The following is a 23,459-nucleotide window of genomic DNA, read 5'->3' as shown; positions in this document are numbered from 1 at the left end:
GCCTCGGTGGCAGCGCACACCTGTGCCTCCGCCAGCCTTTGCTGGGGACCCCAGTGGCGAAGTGGGCTGCATTTTCCAACCCCTCCGGTTTCACACGGGGTTACCGCTTTGGAGCGCAAACAGCACGGCAGCAAGACAAGGCAAGCTCCCGCTGCTGCCGCAGGCCGGGATTTCTGGCCCAGGTCTGCCTTTCCTAGGAGCCAGCCGTAAGCTGCACGAAGCGAGGGGGGGGCCCTGCACCAGCTGGGGGAGAAGGTCTCCGGAGAGCTCCCCTTGTCCAGCCCACGAAGCGCGGCGTGCGGTGTCCGACGGGAGCTGCCTGAAGGAGCTCGAGCCGCAGGCTGAGCCCTGCGCACACCGCCCCGGCACGGCACGGCGCCGCCACCAGCGAGCGCTGAACGTTTGCAGCCTCCGTCAAATTTTGTTACGCTGGATAGCTTCACACAGCACTGTTTTAGAGGGACCCGCAGCACGCCGGTTGGATTTAATGGCATAAAAGAACAAGAAGAAACATTTCAGTGCCTCCTTAGCAATGGTAGGAAGCTCCACCAGTAAAGATCTCATTCAACCCACAAATGTGGGAATCTTGCTTGGAGCTCCCCCCAGACTGCACTTGCTCCCTCCCCAAAGTCATGACACGTGTTCTGGCATCACGACAGGACAAACTCTAGTGAATTCTGTAAAGTATTTTAAATCCAGATGGAACCCAGCCCATCACCAGTTTATTAGTGCACATTAAAAAGTTTAACGTATAAAGGTATAATGAAGCTAAAAGGACTGTTGCCCCTGTCTTTTGAAAAAGGAAAACAAAAAACCAAAGCCACACACGACCTTCATATTTGCGCTGCCTAGGCACATCTCCTTGCCAAATAGAATTATAAATACGGTACAGTAAGTCAACTCGTCAGGAAGCAGGATGGAGAAAGAGACTCAAGTCTGTCTATGAATTTTTATCAGACACTATTCACTAAATTTATTAGAGGCTGAAACACCCTCAGATCATGCTCCCTGCTGTTCCTTCTGTCTGTTACTAAGCATGTAAAACACCCCCGCTCCCCACACATGCCCCCACACCTAAAAACCAAGAGCCAGAGCCTACCTCGCTCTCTCTAAGCCTACGGTCTCAGAAGCTGCCTGGAACAGGCACTCACCTACGAAGGTCCAATTCCAAAATCACCTCTTAAAAACATCCTCAGCCACAAAGCTGCGAGTGTCCACGTCACAGTCTGGATCTGAGCAGACTGATTTGAACTGACAATTTCAATCGTGCTTTAAATAAGCAAGCAGGAAACCAATTTCAGTATTGTTTACATTTGTAATCTGTAGCTATTTTCTTAAGGAAAGAACAACTGATTATCAGCGGCAGGCATAAATATAGTTTCCTGCTGCACTGGGAGATGCACCTCTAATCCTCCGTGCATATTGAACCGATTTTGTGGCGCACACTCACTCTGAGATTTAACGCTTCTGTTTTTATCATGTTAAAAGGTGCTCTTGGCACATGACTTTTTTTCAAGCATGAGTTCTCCAAGCCGCATTAAAGTACTTTGAAACTATTCAGCACCATAATTTTGCCCTATCTCCCCTAGAACAGCGAGGCGGGCCCAAAGCTGCCGACAGCCACCCAGCGCGGCGCGTGCTGGGGGAGAAGGCGAAGGGGCGCGGGGGGGAGGCAGCCAGCAGCGTGCCACGGCTCCTCCACCACGAAGCTTGGTGGTTTTCTGCTCCCAGACGATGACCCGACACTGAAGCGGCACAACACGCAGGGGGAAGGGCCGCGGCGGCCCCCGGCAGCCGATCCGCGCACCCCGCTCCGCGCGGGGAGGCACAGCGCCGGCCCCGCAGGAAACGTGCTCCACATGCGCAGGAGGCTGCAGGTGCGGGGGGAGCCAGCAGCCGCTCAGACCTGTGCCCTCCTGGCTACGTGCAGCCCGACGAGTTCTCGTCTCAGCCAGGAGCACCCACAGGCCTCCGGAGTCACCAGCGGGTCCCCGCAGACCCTCCGGCCCAGTCCCCACGGACGGGGACCCGACAACCCCTCCGGGCAGCCACCTTCGTGTTCAGTCATCACCCGACGCCGTGCTGAGCACTGAGCGGAGGGAAAGGCCCGCGGCCACCTCCCTCGGCCCGCCCGACGAGCCTCCCTAACGCAGCGCCGGGTGAGCCGGCCTGCCCTGTCGCCACGGCAGACTGCTGGCCCGTGGTCAGCCTCCTGCCACGGCCCCAGGGTCCTCCTCTCGAGAGCCGTTTTCCAGCTGGTCTCCCCCAGCCTGTGCCGAGGCCTGGGGTTGTTCCTCGCCACACGCACGACACGGGGCCTCCCTTTGCTCGGCACCACGGGGCTCCTGCTGGCCCATTTCTCCAGCAGGTGAGCTCCCCCCGACCGGCAGCACCGGCTGGTCTATCAGCTGCTCCTGCCCGAGAACATAAAGCCCTCAAAGTGTCAGTCAAACATTTCGGGTAGAGGATCACCATAAGTATTTGCTTGCTTCACCTAGGATATGGCTGGACTCTAACAACAGTTTAATGGTCTCTCTGAAGCGATTTTCGCCCTGGGGCACAGTGCTCCCCTGCGCTGCCCTTCCTCTCCAAGTGCAGGCTTACTCCAAAAGCTGCTAGTTTTTCATCGTGTAACTTCCAGCCACGGAGGCCAGGCCACATTTCACTTCTTACCGAGTCACCAGAGCACACAGCACGCAACAGCCAATGCAACTAATGATGCTGCTGTAAACGAGATGATAAATGCACGTGCTGATGAATCGAGGCACTCCTGCGTTTCCATTTGTGCACCTCCATGAATGATGAGTTGTGAAAGCGTCGCCCATCATCCATCACAGCGAAACCTACTCATCTGGTCCAGCAAAAATGATTCAAATTTCCCCCCCTGGGTCACAGAATAGTAACGAGTATAAAAGGAGATTTATACCACCTTTTAATTCTTTGAATATCAAAGTAGTAACATTTTAACCCATGTAGCTACCTGCTTTTGTGCGTGTGTTGTGTTTCTTTCCCCAGAGGACGTCTATTCTGTTCAGCACACATCAATCTGAATTACAGGAGAAATAAAACATGCTCGGCTTAGACCCATGTTGTACCTAGCTGGTAAAAGTAGAGTGTGCTAAAAACACGGCTCCGGTGTCCACGGCTCCCTTTCCAGAGGAAAGTCGTGCTCGCCTGGGAAAGGCAGGACGGCAGTAAGGCGCAGCGCAGTGCTGCTTTACAAGGATGGCCAACCAACCGCTCTTCACAAGCACACGGGGAAACGCATGAAGCCAGCTTTCATTTTCAGAAAATACGTTTTAGTTTAAACTCCGGGAAAAAAAGTGGTCTAATCAGAAAGAGTTAAGAGACTAACCGAGGAGGATGTTTGTTAGATCTCCCGTCACGGAAGGTTTTTAACTGATAGATTAGATGAACATCTGACAAAGACGTCTGAGCTGCTGGGAAATGCTGAAGGCAGCAGAGAGCGAGTTTGTTGGGGGAACGAGGCACGGTCTGTTAACCGAGGGGCAAATGCCGGCCGGGATAGCGGAGCTGGGTGGGGAGAAATCTCTGGGCCAAGCACCACCTGCCCCGGAGCTCGGGGCTCCCCAGGCCTGCCTCCGCCCCGCACCCCGGAGCCCCCTGCGAGCAGGGCGATAACGCCCGGCACCGGCCGGGCACGCGGCCACCGAGGGAGCTTCCCCCCGAGCCGCGGGCTGCTCCCGCACCGGGAGTAAAGGCAGGGAGGCAGGAGCCAGGGAGCGCGCCTTCCTACGTGAATGCAAAACAACAGCCAGAGCAGCCTCGAGGCCTTTATCATTTTGATGGCCTTGTGCTCATTCCCTTCTGGGGAGACATAGCACATAATGGCCTTCGGGGAACTAATTAAGTCAAATATGCTGAAGCCCGGGAAGGCAGCAGGGTAGGGACAGATAAACTCGGGGAGGCAAAGAGCATGAAGGAAAACATCTGAGACCTCTGCAAACAACCGTGTTCTTCTAACGCTGGTCAAGTAATTTCGAGATCAAAACAGAGATTTAGACTTTTCTCAAAAGTTTTTAAAATGTAAGTTATAAATAAAAATGCTGTCACGTTAGTGAAAAGGTGGAAGGTCCTGCATTAATGTTTCCCTGGAATAACAGAAGTATAAATGTTATGCATCCGTCTTTTGAGGGACTGATGCCAAACCCTTGAATTCAGTCAAAAATCTCCCTTTAACTTCAGAAGCCTTTGACTTGAGTCTTGTGACTCAAACACAAGCTGAATATAAACAAGGTAGGGAAACTGTCCAGCCAAGTCATAAGCAAATACAAAAGTAAATTTAGCCAGAGATTGTATTAATAGTTATAAGCAAAGTGACTTTTTTCTTAATGTCTGGATTTTACCCTAACAATTTTACCGTAAGTGTTAATAGATCATTTTCTCTCCCACCAAAAAATGTCACAAGATCCCTTTACGCATAAATTAGTGTCCAAAAAGCTGCCTCCAGCTAGGATATTTAAATAACTACTGGATGAAGAACAGCTGTATTATACAGAGATATAATTACGTTTCAAAGAAAATGGTTTTCTATTTAGATTTAAAACTAGTGAACAAAACTAACCCCCACTGCTAAAGTGTAGAATCTCTTACTCCGAGTACCTCCCTGCTTCTGGCCTGCTTGGGGAAGTTCAAGCAGACCCACTCGTTCGCAGGGCTGCGGTGATTCAGCCAAAGCTAACGTGCTGATCCACTGCAGAGAAACAGGAGGTTAGCCAACATTTTCATGACCACCTTGTGGTGTTACCCACCCCGTGGGACACAGCCACCTCGGATGCGCAGCTTCTCATGAAGAGAAGGAACAGAAAATGCGGTATTATTCAGCCCCAAGAGCTGAGCCCTGACGCACGCTGAAAGCTGGCCTTGTGAGAGATGCTGGCAAGTTCCCCTTCCCCGCCGCTATCCTGCGTCCTCCTCTGCATTTCCCCCCTGCTTTTAGCTGTCCACCCAGCGGTACGTCCTTATCCGATACAAATTTCCAAAGGATCCAAGGGGGGCCGGGGGCTGCAGACCACACCCCTGCCAAGCAAAGCGTCACCCCAAGCAGCGACCCCAGGCAGTGACATGCCCCAGAGCTGATGGTGTCCGGAGCACCCCGTACCCCCGAGCACCCCGTACCACGGAGCACCCTGTACCCCAGAGCACCCCGTACCCCCGAGCACCCCGTACCACGGAGCACCCTGTACCCCAGAGCACCCCGTACCCCGGAGCACCCCGTACCCCCGGAGCACCCCGTCACCCCCGAGCACCCCGCACCCCCGGAGCACCCCGTACCCCCAAGCACTCCGTACCCCCGGAGCACCCCGTACCCCCGAGCACCCCGCCTCAGGGCACCGCCAGGGCCCTGCGCTGCGAGGAGGGGCTGCTGCAGAGCTCGCTGGGTTGCTGTGGTGATGGAGAAAACCCCAGCTCGTGGGGACCGGGTTCCCAAACGCAGATTTAGCTGTGCATTGCAGTTCGCGCTGGTTTACCGATCTGCAGTTATTCAGCCGGCCGGCAAAAAGGGGTTTATAAGTACGAGCATTAAAGCTCATCCCCAGATACATCACAAACGAAAATAGGCCCGAGGCTGTCACATCGACGTTGTTCACAATAACTGACCTCCAACCTCCTCACGTTGATTTTAATTACTTAACTTAGGGGGCAACTCTTCCCCCTTTCCCTCCTGCCACATCTGTTTACACGCACCAGCCTGCCTCCCACCCTCTGCGGGCAGCGCACAGCGAACGAGGGAGAGCTGCTCAGGGAACGCCGCTGAGCTGCGCCGTGCCCGGCTGCGCGCTGCTGGCCGCAGGGCGAGACCCGCGCTGGTTCGCAGCGCCTCGCGTCTCTCTTCAGCCGTAACCGAACGCTCACGGAAAAACTAAAATAGCCTGAAACTGCCTTGGCTACCGGTTGTGATGGCTTTTAAGTTCCAACATCCTGACACCAGTCACCCATTTCTGTCCTTTTTTTGAGCCTTTGCAAACCTGATTTCCAGGAACACGGAGACACACAGACACACAGACACACACACAGACAGACAGACACACACAGACACACACAGACACACAGACACACACACACAGACACAGCAGTCTCACTCCTCACACTTCTGCCTGCTTCCCTTGCCCATGTTGTGCTCGAAGCCCGCCAGGAGGCTGCAGCCTGCAAGCAGGATTGCGGCCCTCCGTCGATCACCGAGCAGGTCTCTGGAAAACGAGGACCGAACGACCCGGCCGTGTCCCACGCAGGCAGCCTGGCTCCAGCAGCAGCCCCCAGCACGCAGCGAAGCCCCGGCCAGCCCGCAGCACGCGCTGCTCCGGGGCCAGCAGCCGCCGCCAGCCCCGAGGCGCCGCGCAGGGGGGCCCACCCGGTACCGGCACCCGGAGGAGCCAGGAGCCGCCTTCAGCATCAGCAGCCCCGGCCGTAACGCACACACCAGCTGACGGTGAGCTCCGGCACTCCAGGTTCTCTCTACTTTCACGTCACACAGAATTTGTTATTAATTTAGAAATGAGTTCCCTCTATCCCACAAACCCCACGCGCACAAGGCACGGTGCGGCTCTGGGCGGTGCCGGCACCCTCTCCAGCAGCTCAGCGGCGGCAGCGGCGGCCCGGTGTTATCCTGCGCTGTCCTGGCAGCGCTAGCAGGCAGTCCCCGACCAGATGGATGTATTTGTAAATAAGACAGATCAGTTTTGTCAGGTTGTAATTGGTTTTAGAACAAGCAATTCCCACGATGACAAACAACGATTAAAGAGCGCCGAGCTCCCCCAACGAGCGTCTGAACGAGTTTTACGGCAAGGCCAAGAGCCGAGGAGGGCACGGGGGGCAGCACTGACGGCACACGAGCGGTTCCACCCCGGGCGGCCCGGGCAGAGCCGTCAGGAGAGGGAAGAGCCAGGAAGAGCCGTCAGAGCGCCCGTGGAGCAGAGCGCGGCCTCTGCCCCCTCCCAGATGCCTCGCGCCCACCCGAGTCGCCACGGGAGCCCCAGCAAAGACGCTGGGCATCCAGAGCCTGCCAAGCCGCTGTCCCTCCGCGGGCCGGTACCGAGTCACCTGGGGGCAGGCTTACGGGGGGCGTTAAACACCGGGAACTCTGAGAGGCTGCACACAAGGACAGGGCTGGGGACGAGGAGCTGGGCTCCTTCCCGCGAGTCCTGGGCACGTGCAGTCTGGTAATGCCCGAAAAAAGCTGAGGAAGTGTTCACTGGAGATTTTCCTTTCTTTCAAGGGCGTATTGCTATCATGAATTTCTGCAGGCTTAGGAGTTAGGTTGGGGGCCATAAATGCCTTTTGTTTTTTTTAATTGTCATCACAAGCCACACCATGCAGAAGGCCGCTGCAGCGACCGCTCTCACCAGCGCCGTGACCAGCCTCCAGACAAACCCCCGGCACGCTGGCGAGGCTCAGTGCTCCGGGAACCAGCTGGGTGACCAGGCCGGCGCCCTGCTCTCACACGGCGGCGGGACCCAGGGAAGTCCCACGGCTACTGCCCCGACCAGCAGCTGCCCTCGCACGGAGCTCATCGCCGCTGCTTTGTGCAATCCAGCTCTCAGAGCAGCTGGACTACCTCCACAGGAGCTTGCTGCGGCTGAGAAAAGAGCCCTGTTTCACCACCTTTCACCCAAGGAACCAGTTCTGCTGGCGTGCCTCATCGTTAATACGACGCCTTAAACCCTCAGAGCACTACCTACCCCCTTCATGAAACCTCTCTTCCGCAGAGACGGCATCGCTGACCTCCTTCTCCAGGTGCTCCCGAACAGCACACAAGCACTCCTATCTATGAATTTGTGTGAAGTAATCCCCAAGAAGGCCTCTTGAACATTTTTTTTAAATTCCCAATAGAAGTTTATTCCTAAAGATGTTATTCTCTGCTTTTGCGACCTGCGAAGTTATCTCCTGCCCCCAGCCCTCGGGAGAGGCAAGCTGTCTGCGTACGGTCCCCTCCCACCCGACCCGGAGCTGGCTCACTGCGCTGGAAAGCATCTGCACGGCAGTGACACACGTGCCCCTTTCCGCGGCAGCTGTAGGGAACCACATCAACAGCACAGCCCCGAGATGGACGAGAACTTGCCTGCGATAGGAGAGGCAAAGAAGGCGCGTGTGTTTTTCTTCTCCTCGCCCTTAGTTTTGATCTGACCTCTTGTATGAAGCAGAGTACCTCCAACTGCCATCCCGCAAGAACAATGGCTATGTAAATACTTTTTGTGTTATGGTTTCACTTGCAGGGGTTTATAAATATGACATTTTCACTTACAGTATGTTTGCTTATTGTCTCTTTAGGGATTTTAGCAGGAGTAGGTCAAGAGCAGAGAAGCGCTGCACAGGAAAAACTGCTTTTAAAACATGAATCACTTGGAATGCCATCATGCAGAGTGTTAGAAGAAACAAAAAGGCTTTGTAAGAACCTGCTGCTGAGACCGTGATTCCCGATTCACTCGGTGTGCTCTAAGTTAAAAATGCTTCAACACTGCTATTTTATTTTTCTTCAGCTTTTACCATACCTCCTCAGGTTTCTCCCTAACTACCCAAAAATACACTTAGAACCTCTGTCGTAATTCCCAGTTTCATTTATTACAGCAGTAGAAGTTCCATTCACTTCAGTAGTAAAACGAACGGGCAATATGAAAGTCCCTACAAAACATGGGCTGTATTCAGTGGAAAGTAAAATAAAGAGTGGTCTAAGGAAAATCTAGCGGAGTAAAAGGTTCATCTTGCAGGGTTTCTATATGTGACTGCTACAGCCATTTCGAAGAGTTCCCACACACGGAGACGTGACGCTGGGATGACAACTGCCCGAGCTTCTCTGGGCACGCTGGAGGTGCTGACACCCGCACAGCACGCTTGGGAGCCACGTGCTGCAGAAAACCGACACGAGCACCCTCTTCTCCGTGCCTCTGGCGGATGTACACAGGCAGCCCCAGCCACAAAACACCCTCCGGTTCCCCCGAGGTGTGAAACGCCCCAGCTCCCAGCAGAGCAAGGCTGGCTGTCCTGAATTACCGGGGTGTCGGTACGGCACCTACAGAACTCGCGTCTCCCCGCCCGCGATGGGTCTACGCCCAGGCTGCAGCCGCGGCAAACCCGGAGCACCCGCTGACACGTCCCCGGCGCGGCGGGGCTGAGGACCCGTCCCTGCCGCTCGCCCCGGCCTGCACCCTCGCTCGACAACAGGAAGCGGCGGCTGGGAGCGCTCAGCTCACCGGCGAGGGCGGCGGGGCCGCCGGGAGCCCCATCACCGCCGTCAGCCCGGGGGCTGAGAGACCTCCCCGGCAGCAGGTTGAAGGCAAATCCCACAGCGCGCACAGCACCCGGCCGCCGGGGCACTGCAGGGGGCACCTGATGGGAAGCAAACCGCCGGCACCCGAGCAGCCTCCGTCTCTCAGACGCGAGGCAGAGCTCAAGGAGCCGGCTCCTGCTCCTGCCGCCCGGCGCTGCCCTCCTGCCCCAGCCCGCGCCGCCGCCTCGCCCCAGAGCTCGACGCAGCGCTCCCGCCTGCCTCTCGAAGCAGGGGAACCAAATCTTCGGTGCTCGCACGTATTTTGAATCAATTACATGGGTATTTACAGAAACGCCGGTGTTATTTAATCCGGCGGCCTCTCTCGGAGCATCACTCTGATGCTGCAGGGGAAGCTATAACGTATCCAGCCAATTGTGTAATGCTCTACACGGGAGCAGAAATTGTTTTCTGATCTCTCCAGCAATCACATCCAACCCTGAAGCATGATGTCTGATTGTGCTGACTTCAGCATGCTTAACTGTGCATAATATCGACTGCAAAAGTACTCAGCCCTTTAAAAATGTGCCCGTCTCCAAAAAGAAACAATCATTAGGCTGCACTGCAAAATCACAACACATCACAATGCCCCAGCCTACACTCGGCAGATTGAACCCTACTGAGCAGCAACGTACAAACAATTTCGCAGCAAGGGACCAGCACTCCTGTACGCGGCGCTGTCCCTGGAGCACCGCTCTCCGTGGCAGCCAGCGAGGCCTTCCACCACAGGAAGGGGAGCCCCGAGGAGGGGGCCCTTGCCAGACTCCCCGCTTTGGCTTTATGGAGGCCGAGGCCGACGTTTCAGTGACCGCGGTACAAGCAGCAAGGCGAAGGATTCATTGTGACTGTTTTTGAATCTCGCAGCGTACGCTGCGTGACTCCTCCTGCCGGCAAGGATTTTGGCACGCGATCAAGGGCACGGAGCACCACGTGCCAGCACCGACGGAGGCAGCTCACCCCTGCGGGGGGACTCGCCTCAAGCCCTCCGGGAGGAGCTGTGCTCGGCAGCAGCCGACTCATTTCCAAACAGCACTTAGCAAGAGCGGGACTTGCCCACCCTCACGCTGTCACGTCGGGCACGCTGTCCCCCAGGGGAGTTACCACATCCTCCCAGGGGCACGGAGGCAGAAACGGCTGCCCGCAGCAATGCTTTCCTGGGAGGCCTGATGTGTCTCCACCAGCTGTCAGCGCATCCTCCTGCCCCGAGGCCTCCGCCGAGCGGCCCGAGCACCCCGGGGACGGGGCAGAACAGACGTCCCCACCCGGCTCCGCAGCCACCGCGCGTCCACGCTGCAACACCGGCGTGAACCCGCGGCACCACCAGCTTCACCCTTGGCTCTCACTCTTTTACAAGCTGTTCTCTAACGTCAGTGATTAAATTATAGCACCAGAGCTAAATGTCCTTGAAGAAAGAAAAGCAGAAAGCGGGGACTCCAGTGTATGTGTGTTCCGCTTTCTTTTCAAGCATTTTATCTTACCAGACAGTAAAACAACACTGACTCTCACCTAATCAGCCAGCTTTGCTGTCTAGATAATAACCAAACCAAGTGCTTCCCAGTCAAAATCCTTGCCCTAAGGAGCTGCAGCCCTGAGCGGTCCCAAACAGCTGCATCCCCTCTTCGCCGTTTGTTTTGTACACAGGCTCCCGATGCTCAGAGGCCGGGGCACTGGAACAAACCTAAAAATCAAAGAGATTCTCCTAAGGAGCAACCCCCTCTCCTCTGTGCCTGTCCAGTGAAGACACAAGCAAGGAATTGTAGCAATGGTGCGTGCACGGAAGCTCCATCTTTTTCTGTCAGAACGTCTGCAAAGCTGAGCTGCCTGCAAGACAGAGCAATGCCTTACAGAGCTTCTTTACGCAGCAAGATGCACGAGTGACTGCAATCCCCGCACGCATGACAGATCCTCCCAAAGGCCTAGGTGATAAAGTAAAACCTTTTTTTCTTCCCTCCCTCTTCAAAGCAATTCTTTAGCTCCAAAGGAAAGAAGAGTAACAGACACTAATGCAAATTCTTTCCCGGGGCTGTTGGCTGTGCAATTTTCCTAAACTCTCAGCGCCCAGCCCAAGAGCCTGCAGCACTCGGTGTTGTCATGGAGCACCTCCCCGGCATGTCAGCACGGCTTCAGCACTCAGAGGAGGACATCGGTAAAGTTAACAGAAACCGTTTTGTCACTAGTGTCCGCCAATTAGGGTGGCACAATGTTTTAAGGCAGCGCCGCAGCACCAGATGCATAAGCAGAAGAATCTCGCAGCCGTACCCTTCTCCCAGTTCCCAGAGCCCTGAGCCTCCTGACCTCTCCCATAGCAGGGGCTCCCAAACTGTGGAAGTCACGTCAGTACGGACGGACAGACACCGCTCCACACACCCGAACAAACCCGCCAGCACCAGCGCCTGCATGCACAGGCGAAGCTGCCCCGCAGCTGCTGCTCCCCTCCGACAAGGCTGTGCCCGCAGAGCTAAACCTGGGGCCCAGCCTTCCAGAAAGCACGACCACAGAAGCATCGATTTCCACGTTGGAATTGTAACACTACACCTCTTTACATATCTTTGTCTTTAAAAAAAAGACTAAGACTTAAAATAAAAAGGATGATTTAACAGAAAGTGCATGATTTAAAACAAAGAGGATGAATTAAAGCCTCTCCCTCCCTGCCATGGACGGGATCCTAACAGCTGCCTCCTCACTGATGAGTAACGACAATGCTGGGATAAATAACAAGGCTGTATATCCCCCGGCCTGGCACATGAGGGATGCTGTGCTGCTGATGGTGCCATTTTTCACATGAACTCTAAAACCAAGGTGCTGAGCGCTCGCCATCACTCACAACCTCACAGCACTGTGGCACTCAGAAGCACACCACTCCTGTCACACCGACTCCATCCCAGACTGGGGAATAATGCTACAACCCTGTAATTTCCCCAGCAATTTTATTTTGATACTCCGCTTCCTCTCCTAAAACTGTGTGTTGCAATATGGTGCTCAGAGCTGCCTCTCCCCAAACCACTGCAGCTGCCTTCCAGAGGTGAGAAAAGGGACATCAAAATAAGTCAGCTCGGGCCAGTTTTCCAGAGAACAGCTTACGAGCCAGGCTCTGGGAGATGTGAACAGCTTAAAAAGTGCATCCAACAACTGCAGGCACGAAGCAGGCGCACTGGGAGAAGACTGGAAACCCGAAGGAGGTCATCAGTGATAGCCATAAACTATTATTACCACTGTCAATGCGTGGGCTCATACTGTTTATTCGTTTCTATGTCCTCCCTTGCTGCTATGATACATACTAATAAAATACACAGAGGTGGGGCAAACAGCACAATGCTTATTAGTAAGAAACACTCATCTTTTTTAAAGAGGAAGGTTTGCTGGCAGCATAGCAAAAGCCTTCTGGGATTAAACGAACATTCAGGATTAAATGGGCATCCAGGCTGTAAGAAGGGGGAGATCACTCCACACTACCTGCTGGAGGAGAGCAGTGACCCACACCCCGTCGCTGCCCCCCCAGCCTGCAGCCACGCGTTGCTCGCCTGAGCCGCGCAGCCACTGGCCACGTCAGGTCCATGAACGCCTCTGAAGTCGGAAAATGCATTTCAGAGAGTGATTGATGTCGCTGCTGTGGGTGGTGGGCTGGAAAACAGCTACTGACACAAGGCCAAATTCAGGCAACAAAAATTTAAGAGCTCAAAGGGTTGGGTTTTTTCCCCCACTTTCAATGGGCCAGCAGAATGGGAGTAAATCCTGCTCTCAACAGATGCTGAAACCGTGCACACAGAAATTCAAATATACCCCTTGCAGAGGCTTATAAACGCCTGGTAACTGCCCGAAGCGCACTCGGTGCTGCTCTGTTACAGCCCTTAAAACTCTTCGCCTGGGACCAGGACTAGCTGCAGGCCGTGCGGAAGGGCTGCAAGAGGTTTCCATTACCATCGCAAGAAGGGCAGGCTGATAAGTAACACCTACTACACCCAGACACCCATCAGTTACTAAAACAGAAAGTGACTGGGTTTACAAGCTCAGAACACCCTTGCTTGCTGTCGGGGCATGGCACTGAGCAGAGGCGCCGCAGGACCACAGCGCTTGTGCTCCACCGGGGCGGAGGCTCGCGGCGCGGACGCCTTCCCGAGGACACACACACACACACACAGACACACACACACAGACACACACACACAGACACACACACACAGACACACACACACAGACACACACACACAGACACACACACACAGACACACACACACAGACACACACACACAGACACACACACACAGACACACACACACACAGAGACACACACACACAGAGACACACACACACACAGAGACACCTCGCAGGAGCTGCCGAGGGTGCTCCAGGTGTGTGTGCGCCCACCCCTGGCTCCACACGAGGCCTTGAGCCCGAGGCAGGGGCTCAAGGGCATAAAGCAGGCCTCCTAAACAGGATAAAGCCCAAGGGAGCCCTCTTCACCACGGCATGGCTCCGAGCACGGCTGGATTTCACTTTTCCCAAGCTTCAGAAGAAAGTCAGTGACATGAAGGCTGAACGGACCGCAGTCAGCAGGGCTCTGACGGCAGCACCCAGTCTCGCCCCCACAGCCCCATCTGCCCCCAGACCCCCTCGGAGGCCACCCCAGCCCGAGCGAGGGCCCAGGGACACGAAGGCCTCAGGCCACGCCGTGGCAGCAGGAGCCTGGTGGGCCCCCCCAAACTTCGGCCTCGCCGTGTGCCCCTGGCCAGCGGGGGCGCGGGGGACATGCAGCTTCCCCCTCCACAGCCCGGCGAGAGGAGGGCAGCGAAAGCAATGAAAGCATGCAAGCTCTCCTGCGGAGGCCGTGCTGGTCTCCCTGTCTCTGCCAGGGATCATTTTCACCACCTCGGCCAGAACACGGGGAATTCCTCTCAGACCCCCATGAACAAAGACCAGGCCAGGCGGGACCTTCGCAGCAGTAAGCGCTGATCCTGGAGCTCACAGCCACCACCGCGGGGACGGGCTGCTCCCCGTGGGCAAAGGTCTGAAGGACAGAAGAATCCATATCCGTACAAGACATTTCTTTTTAACCCAAAGGAAAAGAAAATCCAAAAGCCAACAGAGCCACACACCATCATGCCCGAGCATGGCGGAAAGCCCTCGTCCAGCCAGCGAGGGCCCGCAGCTTCCTGCTTCCATTTCAGACAGGATCCCCCATGCACAGAGAGGCTTCGGTCCCGCTGCTAAATGCCACTCCTGCCCTGCTGCGATGGGTCAGACCACACTACGGAGCTTTAACCCAGTGCTTCAGTTTCCCCCTCCAGCTCAGGACGTGGCGAGAAGCCCAGCCTCCGCTCCCTGCGCACATAACCTGGCTGCGGGCAGCGACGAGGTGCGGGCAGAGGAAGCACAGCCCCGCAGCACACCTGGGCACCTGGACTCATCGCCCGTCCCTTCCCCAGCTCCTCCATCTTCAAAACAAAAGCGACACTTCCCTGTTTCACCCTGCCAGGGGCACTCTGCAGCATTTGCTTAAAGAGCTTCAAAAACTGCTAGTGCCGAAGAGCTGTGTACGATAAGGAAAAAACACTTCAGTGATGTCAATCTTTTCCTTCAAAACCAATTAACCCAGTACTGTCCCCACGCTCTGAGCTGGCAGGGAGAGCACCTGGCCGCATGCGGACAGGTACACAGATACGAGGCACCCCCACGCACACCTCTAACCAGGCCCCGTGGGCCGCTGGCTCATTCTCCCTGTGCCCGCGGAGCAGCCCCACCCCACAGCCTTTCGGCAAGGCAGATGCACACCGCTGTCGGCTCCAGTCTCCTGCAGGAGCCTGATTGTTCAGCTGCACTGTCCCAGCTTCTGCCGATGCACGCTGGACGTTAGCGTAGCAGGAAACATCCCTGATAGATTCAATCTGTTCCCATTAGAGACCACCAATTAATCTTTATTACGAATTGCATACACGTTCGTCTCTGCTCTTCTCCAGACGTGGCCTTCCCAGCCCTGGCGGGTGGGGTCCCGTGTGAAATCCATCTGTCAGCACCACACTATCAGACCCCAGTGAGGAAACACCACGGATAAATGGCAGGTAACAACAAGCAAACCTGCACTGCAATCGGCTGAACAAGGAGCAACGCCGAGTGCTTATTCTGAAGTCCCGTGGCTGATTCTAATGAATCAGATCTCGTTTCTGTCTGTTGCAGATGGCTCCCCAAGTAAGGCTCCACAAACGTTTAGCAGTTATGTACAGGACAGTCCAGAGGGTGGAACTCACCTCTCTTTTGCACAGAACTGCCAGGTTATCTGGGCTGTCGAGTTTCAAGCCTCGATGCCTCTCCAAGCGCAACCGAGCTTTCCACCTAAGCAAGCCATAATCCCGGAAAACAGGCTGGTACGGAAGTTTTCCCAAAATTCTCTGAGCAAAATGGAGGGAGGCCATAAGGTAGGAAACGAGAATATACATAAAAGAAAGGATGCAGCTGCTGCAATAGAAAGATACAATGAAGCTAACAAGCAATGATAAATTAACCTAACCTGCAGTTCTCCTGTGAAAATGGGGAAGAAAACCACTTTGGTTCTCTTTGGCCCCAGGTTTGTAAACCTTTTTAATATTTTTGCATGCTAAATCCATCAAAACGCTAGATCTACTCGCAACTCAAACAACAACTAAGAGTCCTTAACGTACGAGAAACTCTCTTTACCACTTTGCAGCCAGACGCACCATTTGAAGCCTACAGTCTTGAGGATCACCGCGGATGCTTTGCACCTGCCAGCCGTACAACAGAACGGGGTGCTACTGAATCACAGCAGCCTTCCTGCCCGCAACAACCAAACAGATCACACAACGACCCGAATTTTGCTGGGGTTAAAAAAATAGCTTCAGGAGGCAGTATGAAATTTAAGAGACAATCAACAGGATGCCCCATTTTCTGCAAGATTTATTATGCTCTACCATAGACGGTTCCGTCTACGTAATTAAAACTGGTTAGTTTTGCTGTATTTAGAGCAACAAATCATGCATTTGACAGTAATGAGGAAGAAAAGACATTTGTTTATCACTCTGCCCAGATAGACCAATTAAAATTGTATGTCTGAAAGCACGCATCTACGGATCTCCTGTACTCAATACTCCACAAGCAGCTTCACCGAGGTAGCTGTAAATATGTGGCCACATCTTTATTAGTATTTATTTTTAATGCAACCATTCCTGTCCACGAATCTAAGACAGACAAATAAGAAAACCTGCCTCCTAAAAAGTACACTTAATGCCTTCTTTCTTGTGTCGTCACACAAGCATCTGCTGCCAGCCCTCTCACCTCCTGAGAGCTGAAGCAGGATGCAGAGCAGCAGCAGCAGGGAAAGCGGGGACGCAGCTGACAGCAGGGAGCGCGCCGCGGGAATGTGCCTGTCGGCAGCGAACGGAGTCAGGAGGGGTGGAGGAGAGAGGTCCCCATCCGCAGACAGATGGCACACGCTGCAGAGAGCCAGCAGGACAGGCAGCCTGCAGCAGCCACCCAGGCAGCAATGATTAGGTATTTCCACTCCTAAAACGAAGAGGCAGCGGCCCAAAGCCTCGGGCGCCTTGCCTCGCCCCGTGCCACGCGCAGCCGTGCCCGCGCTATCAGCCCCAGCAGCGGTGTGCCCAGCAGGCAGCGCTCCCCACCAGGGCCCCGACCCCTGTGCACGCGTAGGCGCACGCACACACGCCGCGCACCCTTTATCTGCTCAAAGCACTTTCAGGATGACTCCTTCCCGCCACGAGAAAAGCAGATACGATTCTGCAGAGAGGGAAAGAAGATACAGAGTCATCATGGCTGATAAATCACCCCTGTGCACGACGATTATTCACCAGTTAAATTCCACTTACGCCAATCGCGCTCCCCACACAAAGTGTGGACTCATCGATTTTTACCGGCACCGCAGCGCCCCGGAGCGCAGGAGGTCGGGGCAGGGCTCAGCTGCGCGCTCTTATCGACACGCTCTGCACGCCCTGCTCGGGGCCTTTGCTCTGCTCTTCAACAGCCCAAGCAGGAAGGTTTTCAGCAGAACTTCCCAAAAAATCACTCTAAGCAATATATGTATATGTTTTTGCCATGTTATGCCTAGTTGCCTGTCAGGTCTTCAGCCGCAGAGCCCAGTTTTTCTGCATTTCAGCACTGCCAGGTGGTTACTGCCCCGCGAGACCCCCCCGCACGCCACTGGACACCTTGCAGAGTGCCCTGCAGACCGTGCAGGCCAGGACCCAGCCATTTCTATCTCCGACACCTTTTAAAGGCAGCGCCACTGCGAACTGCTTTCACCTGCACCCACGCAGACGCGCTCCCCGCAGCTCACGTGTGGGGTTTTCCAGCTTCCCCCTGCTTTTCGCCCAGCCGCGCCATGGGGAGCGCCGCCGTGCTGGGATTTCAGCCCCGTCCCCCATTACAAGACAGCACTTCCTCAAGTTTTCATCTTTTATCATTTTCATCTGTCAGTTGTTCTGTGCCAACATCTCGTTTCCGCTGGCCTCCTTCACTCTCACTCCTCCCCCTCCCCCATTTCTTTTCCTTTTCAGCCGTTCTCAGGAGATTCGGGTGTCCGTAACTCTTCAGCAGGGCACTACGGGCTTAGGTAAGACCAGAACAGGGACTAAACCCCCGGGCAACCAAACAGGGCAGCCGGGACAGCGGCGACCCGCAGGGAATCCCCAGGCGGAGCCAGGCGAAGGGCAGCGACGCGGGGCACCGGGAGGCTGGAGGCCGAGCAGCCCTGCGCCAGCCCCGCCGACACCGCGGGCGGCCGTGTCACGCTGGCGGCACACGAGCGCCCGCAGCGCACAGCCCCGCAAGGAACCCCGCTCCTCAGGCCCTGCAGCGGCCCGGCAGAGGTGTTTCGCTCTGCGTTTCTGCCCAGCTCCGTTTGCCTCCTCGAGGAGGAAACGCAGCCTACGGCAGAGCTGCGGCGGGCCTGGAGCGCGGCGTTTACCCCAGCGCGACAGCCGGGCGAGGGGGGAGGCGGGGGCTGGCCCGGCTGGCAGCGGGACCTCGGGCACCGGAGCCCCCTCGCCACGAGCCGACGGGGCGCAGAGCTGCTCCTGCCTCACCGGAAAACCCCGTCCGCACCTCAGTCAACTGTTACTCAGATGAAAACGCAGAGCGGGTGCCCTCAGACGTGGATGTTTCTGGAGATGCAATTAGTCACAGAATAGCATCAAGACGATTATTATGATCCCACCAGCAAACTCTGCCTGTGTTACTGCTGCCCAGAGAAGTGGCCCAAAGTGCGATCGCCGCGGTGCAATAAACCACGCTTACCCATACCCCCGGCATTAAAGACCCAGCATATGGAAACCATGAGGCCACGACAGATGTCAGGCCAAGAACAACCACGGCAAATGAGTATCCCAGTTACAAACAACAAGACAAAAACTATCAGTGACGTCTGCAGCAAAACCTTTTGGAACGGACCAGGCGCAGCCCCGCCTGCAGCCGGGAAGCACACCTGGCCCGGACGCGGGGCCGCGCGGCGCGAGCAGGCGACTTCCCTCCCCTCCCACAGCACGGAGCAGCACCGCAGCCTAAAAGAATATTTCATCTGCTTAACTGCAGGGTGCAATAACATCAATTTGCCCAAATTATACACAAGCAGAAAGGTAATTGGCACTGAGCAGAGCGTGTTGTGACTGTTACATCATTCCTCAAAGCCAACTACAAAAGACTGAAACACAAGGAAGTAAACAATGGCACAAAACCAACACCAGCCCCTTCCCCAAAACCCTTCCATCTGGCACTGCACTGCAGGATTTACGCAGCTGCTTCCCCAAAGCAGGGTACGTGAAGACAAGGCATCACCGAATGGAGCTCGGGGTCCAACGCGCTAAGTGACCCCTAGAGAAAATGCAGTTGAGTTTACGCATGCACAGGTTAACGTTCAGAAAAGCTGTTTTTTAGTTGCCATTAATTTGGTCTTAACCAAAGACCTAACAGCGTAGCGCCCACATACCTTTGTGGAGCAACCAACCCAAAGGACACGGGAGCCCCCTCCACGCAGCAGCGGGGGGAGCCGGAGGGGACACGGTAACGGAAAGGCGCTGAGCAGGCAGCCAGGTGTGCTCACGCCGGACACGGAGGTGAACGGCCATCGGCTGCCGGAATTACCGGCTGTTACGGTACCGACTGCGGCCACAAACCGAAGCTCTCCATGAAATCGCAGGGCAGCCAGCGGCAGCGGCTTGCTGCTGATACGAGCCCTGCATCCGCCGCGCGGGGAGCGCGGGGCTCGCTGCTCTGCCTGGCCGCACACCCCGGCCGGCCCTGCGGGACCGCGGGCGGCGAGACCCCGCCGGGGGCACGGGCCGGCCCTGCCGGCTCCGGCTGCGGCACGGACGGGTTCGGGGCCCGGCGCCGGGCGCGAGGGGCCCCCGCAGCCGTGAGCTCGGCGCGCAGCCCCCCGCGCCCCGACACAAAGCGCCCCGCTGCCGGCGGCCCCCCGCGGGCGGGACCCGCGCGGCGTGGCCCCGGAGCCCCGCAGCGGGCCCGCAGGGAGCAGGCCCCGCGGGCGGGCGGGCGGAGCGGGGCGGGGGGCGGCGGCAAGGCCCGAGGAGCCGCACCCGGGGGCCCCGAGCCGCGGCCCCGCCGCCCCCGCCGGGCACCTGCCGGCCCCGCGGCACGGCTCGGCACGGGACCGCCCCCGCTGCCCGGCCGGGAGCGCGCCGCCGGCTGCCCGCGGCCAGCCCCGAGCGGCCCCCGGCTGCAGCCCCCAGCCCCCGGCCCCCGGCTGCAGCCCCCAGCCCCCGGCCCCCGGCCCCCAGCCCCCAGCCCCCGGCCCCCAGCCCCCGGTCCCGGCCCCGGCCCCGCACACAAAGGCCGGCCCGGCGGCGGCGCTCACCCTTGACTTGCGCCTCGTACTCGGCGATGATCTCCTTGTCCTTCTTGAACCTGCCCTGCGAGGACATCTTGCGGGAGGCCCAGCGGCCCCGCCGCGCCGCGCCGCCGCCACCGGCCCAGCCCCGGCCCCGGCCCCGGCCCCGGCCCCAGCCCCTGCCCGCAGCGGCGCCGCCGGCCCCCGGGAGCGGCGCGGGGCGGGGCGGGGCGGGGCGGGGCGGGGCGGGGCCGCGCCCCTCCTCCGGCTGCCGGCCCCGCCCTCACCGAGAGGGGCGGGGCGGGGCCGAGAGGGGGCGGGGCCAATCGGTTCGCCCCGCCCCGCCCGCACCTGCGGCCCCGCCCCCCCGCGGGGGACGCTCCCGTCACGGGCGGGCAGCGCGCGGCGGGGCCCGGGGCCGGGCCCGGGGCCGGGGCCGGGCCGGGCCGGGAGCAGCCGCTCGCCTCTGCCCAGCGGCAGCTCGCGCAGCGCTGCCCCGCACGAGGCCCCTTCCGTTGGCGGCTGGCGCGCGGCGAACGCGCGAGGCCGGGCGGCTGCGGGCGCCCTGCCGGCTCCCGAAGCCCGGAGCGGCCCCCGCACGGACCGCCCAGCGAGCCCCGGCCGGCGCTCCGGGCTCTGCGGCAGGAGCAGGGCGCTGAGGCCCCGCGGGGCCGGGCAGCCGCACCTGGCCGGGGGCCGCGGCGTCTGCGGCACCGGGAGGAGAGCGCTCGCCTCGCTGCCCGGCCGCCGCGACGTGTGGTGCCGGGCTGCCGTGCGCACTTCGCCTTGCTCTGAGCAGTTCGGCGGCGCTGGGAGCCGTGGGACGGGGCACAGGCCCGCCGGCAGCGCGGCGCGTCGCCGTGTAACGGGGCGGGCGCCCGGCTCGCAGCCCCAGACAGCGCAGGAGCCGGACAAGGAGTCGAAGCGCTTTGTGCTGGGAGCTGCCTGGGAGATGAACCCATCTCCAGCTCACCTCACGTGGCTCAGGTGACGAATTTTGGTATAACAAAACACGACAGCTGACGTGGGAGAAATGGAAGAGAGATCACATCTACCAAGCTTCTAGTGGCTGTGATAAAGGAAACAGAAAAGCAACGCTATTTTGTACGAAATGGGAACACCGCAAGGTTTTCTGTTTAGTGGGTTCTGTCCACGGCCAGATGTGTGAGGGACCTCAGGAGCAGAGGCTGGGCAGGGATCTGAGCTGGTTCTAGGGCATTTGGGTGCAGACACGAAAAGGAGAAAGTATTAAGACACTGCAGCTGAAGAAAGGAGAAAATGGGAGTGTCTCCGGCGTTTTACTGGCCCTAATAAATCACGTACCAAGCCAAAGGTTCAGGAGATAAACCTCGGTCTGTTACAGAGAACCTGCACGATCCCCGCCATTAATGCGCTGCTCCTTGGCACCGCTCAGACGGAGCATTTGTCTGCTGCTCCAAAAGCACGAGTTAGGCGGTAAATCCTGCTCCACACAAAAACACGGGCTTTGGCAGCACGACTCCTGCGAGAAAGAGGAATAATCGGAAGCATTTTGCAAGCGGGGCACTGCCCTGTGGCGGTGGGGCTTGGCGGGACCAGCGACGGTCCTGGGGCGCTGAGCAGGCTCCCAGCGCCCGGGCCCAGGGGGCTCGCGGGGCAGAGCCCGGCCCTCGCCCCACACCGACGGCTGCCTCCGGCATCCGTCCCGGGCAGGCAGAAACCTGAGCGAGCAGCAAACATCTGCTGCGTTACCTGCCGGGAAGCCTGGCGGGGGGCTGCGCTGCCCCGCCAAAGCCTGAGCCCCAGCCCGGGGTTAGCCTGAGAAGAGGGCGCCCAGGGCGCTGCTTGGCACGGGGCCGGGCAGGGGACGCCCAAGGACACCGGGAGGTGTGAGGGCACCCTCCTGCAGCAGCGCCGAGCCGCCGGGGGGAGTGCACGTGGGAAGTGAAACGAGGGTCTGCCGTGTGAAACAATGCCATGTAATTTCCCAAAGCAAGGAAAGCCAAGTAACGTAACAATTACATGTTTTTCTAGTACAAAGACTACCATTTTGTGTTCCTTTGCAGCAAAGGCTGGTATGGTCAGGACCTTGAAGTTCAGAGCTCTGTCTCCTCCCCCGCCCCCTCCAAAAAACAAACAACCAGGCAGGAAAAGAGAAGTATGGGCCATTTTTTAAATATTCATCCCTGTGTCAGTTACTTTTCCCTGCAACGTTCACAGTTACTAGGAGAGTAAGTAGCAAAATTTTCTACCACCGAGCTATGTCACTGGACAGATTTTCTTGCCAGATTAGTTCAAGCTTATGGTCTTAAACATCTTTTATCTAAATAATCTGCAATACAAAGGTGTAAGGAAAAAAGCAAACGTGAAATTAGGTTAGTCATGATTTTCTGTTATTTAAATCTCACTAAAAATAAAGAAGCACCAACGCCTGAAGACAAATAATCCAGCCAGAAGTCAATGATCTTTGCTACATATCAGTCTGAGATTGTTCATGGAAATTTTACTTAAAACAGCTTTCTAAAAGGACGGATTAGATTGTAATTCACTTTGTGACACCTTCAGCGCAGAATTTTTACACAAAGAATGGGATGGGATTTAATCACAGTAAATACTTCAAGCTCGAGGTATGGAGAAACCAGCAGTAACTATGGCAACGTGGTCACTCCAGTAAGGCTAATGCAGATTATTTCCAGGGCAGTAGCCTTGTGTGTGCTCAGGAAGCAGAGGTAATGTTCGCTTAAAGCAATTCCTAATTTAAGGAAAATTCTTGAGGCAGAAGCTGCCTTGCACTCTTTGTTTCCAGCTCTGGACTGTAAGTGTTTCGCTCCCCGCGTGCACGGCTGCCTTAGACCAGCAGGCGAACGCCGCTCCCGGGGGACGCAGTCCTGCCGCGCTCGGGCCGACCCCTGGCCACGCCAGCGCTGGCCGTAGCGAGGCCGAGGCGGGCAGGGCAGGCCGAGCCTGAGCTGCCCCAGACGATAACGTGTCTGTGAGAACCCTCTGCGTATTTCGCACCCACCAACAGCTGCTCGCTGCCGCCAGCTGTCTGTCCCAGCACGTGGCCGCCGCACCGCGTGGCCCCACAGCTTCCTTGCTCTCCCTGCCTTCTGAGGTCTCCGGGAGGCAGAATGCGCTGCTACGTCCTCATCCTCGTGAGGGGGCTTGTGCAGGGGGCGGCCCTCACCTCCCACGTGCTGCCGGGCCCTTTGAGACCCGTCCGGAAAGCCGCCGTGGGCCCCGGCTCGGCAGCCGCAGCTCTTGCAGTTTAGGAGATGGGGCTCGTCCTTGGGCTCGCGTGGCCGGCACCAGCCTGCTGAGAGCAGCCCAGCCTGGCGTCACGGCTCACGCAGGGACACCGCCGATGTCAGTGGGATCATCTGTGGAATA

At 57.3% G+C, this 23,459-nt stretch overlaps 1 protein-coding gene across 3 annotated transcripts in view; it reads right to left on the bottom strand.

The window, feature by feature from the left end:
* Positions 1 to 20,289, bottom strand: part of SRGAP3 (SLIT-ROBO Rho GTPase activating protein 3) — a 109,285-nt gene extending 88,996 nt beyond the window's left edge. The window contains exon 1 of one of the 3 annotated variants that reach the window (XM_067003125.1): positions 20,118 to 20,289. In XM_067003125.1, the coding sequence (XP_066859226.1) occupies positions 20,118 to 20,184 (67 nt within the window). In that variant the 5' untranslated portion in view covers positions 20,185 to 20,289. Of the gene's footprint in view, positions 1 to 19,232; positions 19,501 to 20,117 lie in introns of those variants that run through there. The other 2 variants (XM_067003126.1, XM_048074705.2) reach the window with 2 other exon arrangements.
* Between the last annotated feature and the right edge of the window lie 3,170 nt (positions 20,290 to 23,459).

Source organism: Anser cygnoides, chromosome 10 (assembly GCF_040182565.1).
Source record: "Anser cygnoides isolate HZ-2024a breed goose chromosome 10, Taihu_goose_T2T_genome, whole genome shotgun sequence".
In the NCBI taxonomy this organism is placed as follows: Eukaryota; Metazoa; Chordata; class Aves; order Anseriformes; family Anatidae; genus Anser; species Anser cygnoides.
Note: the sequence above shows the minus strand (reverse complement) of the source record. Positions and strands in the feature narration are given on the sequence as shown.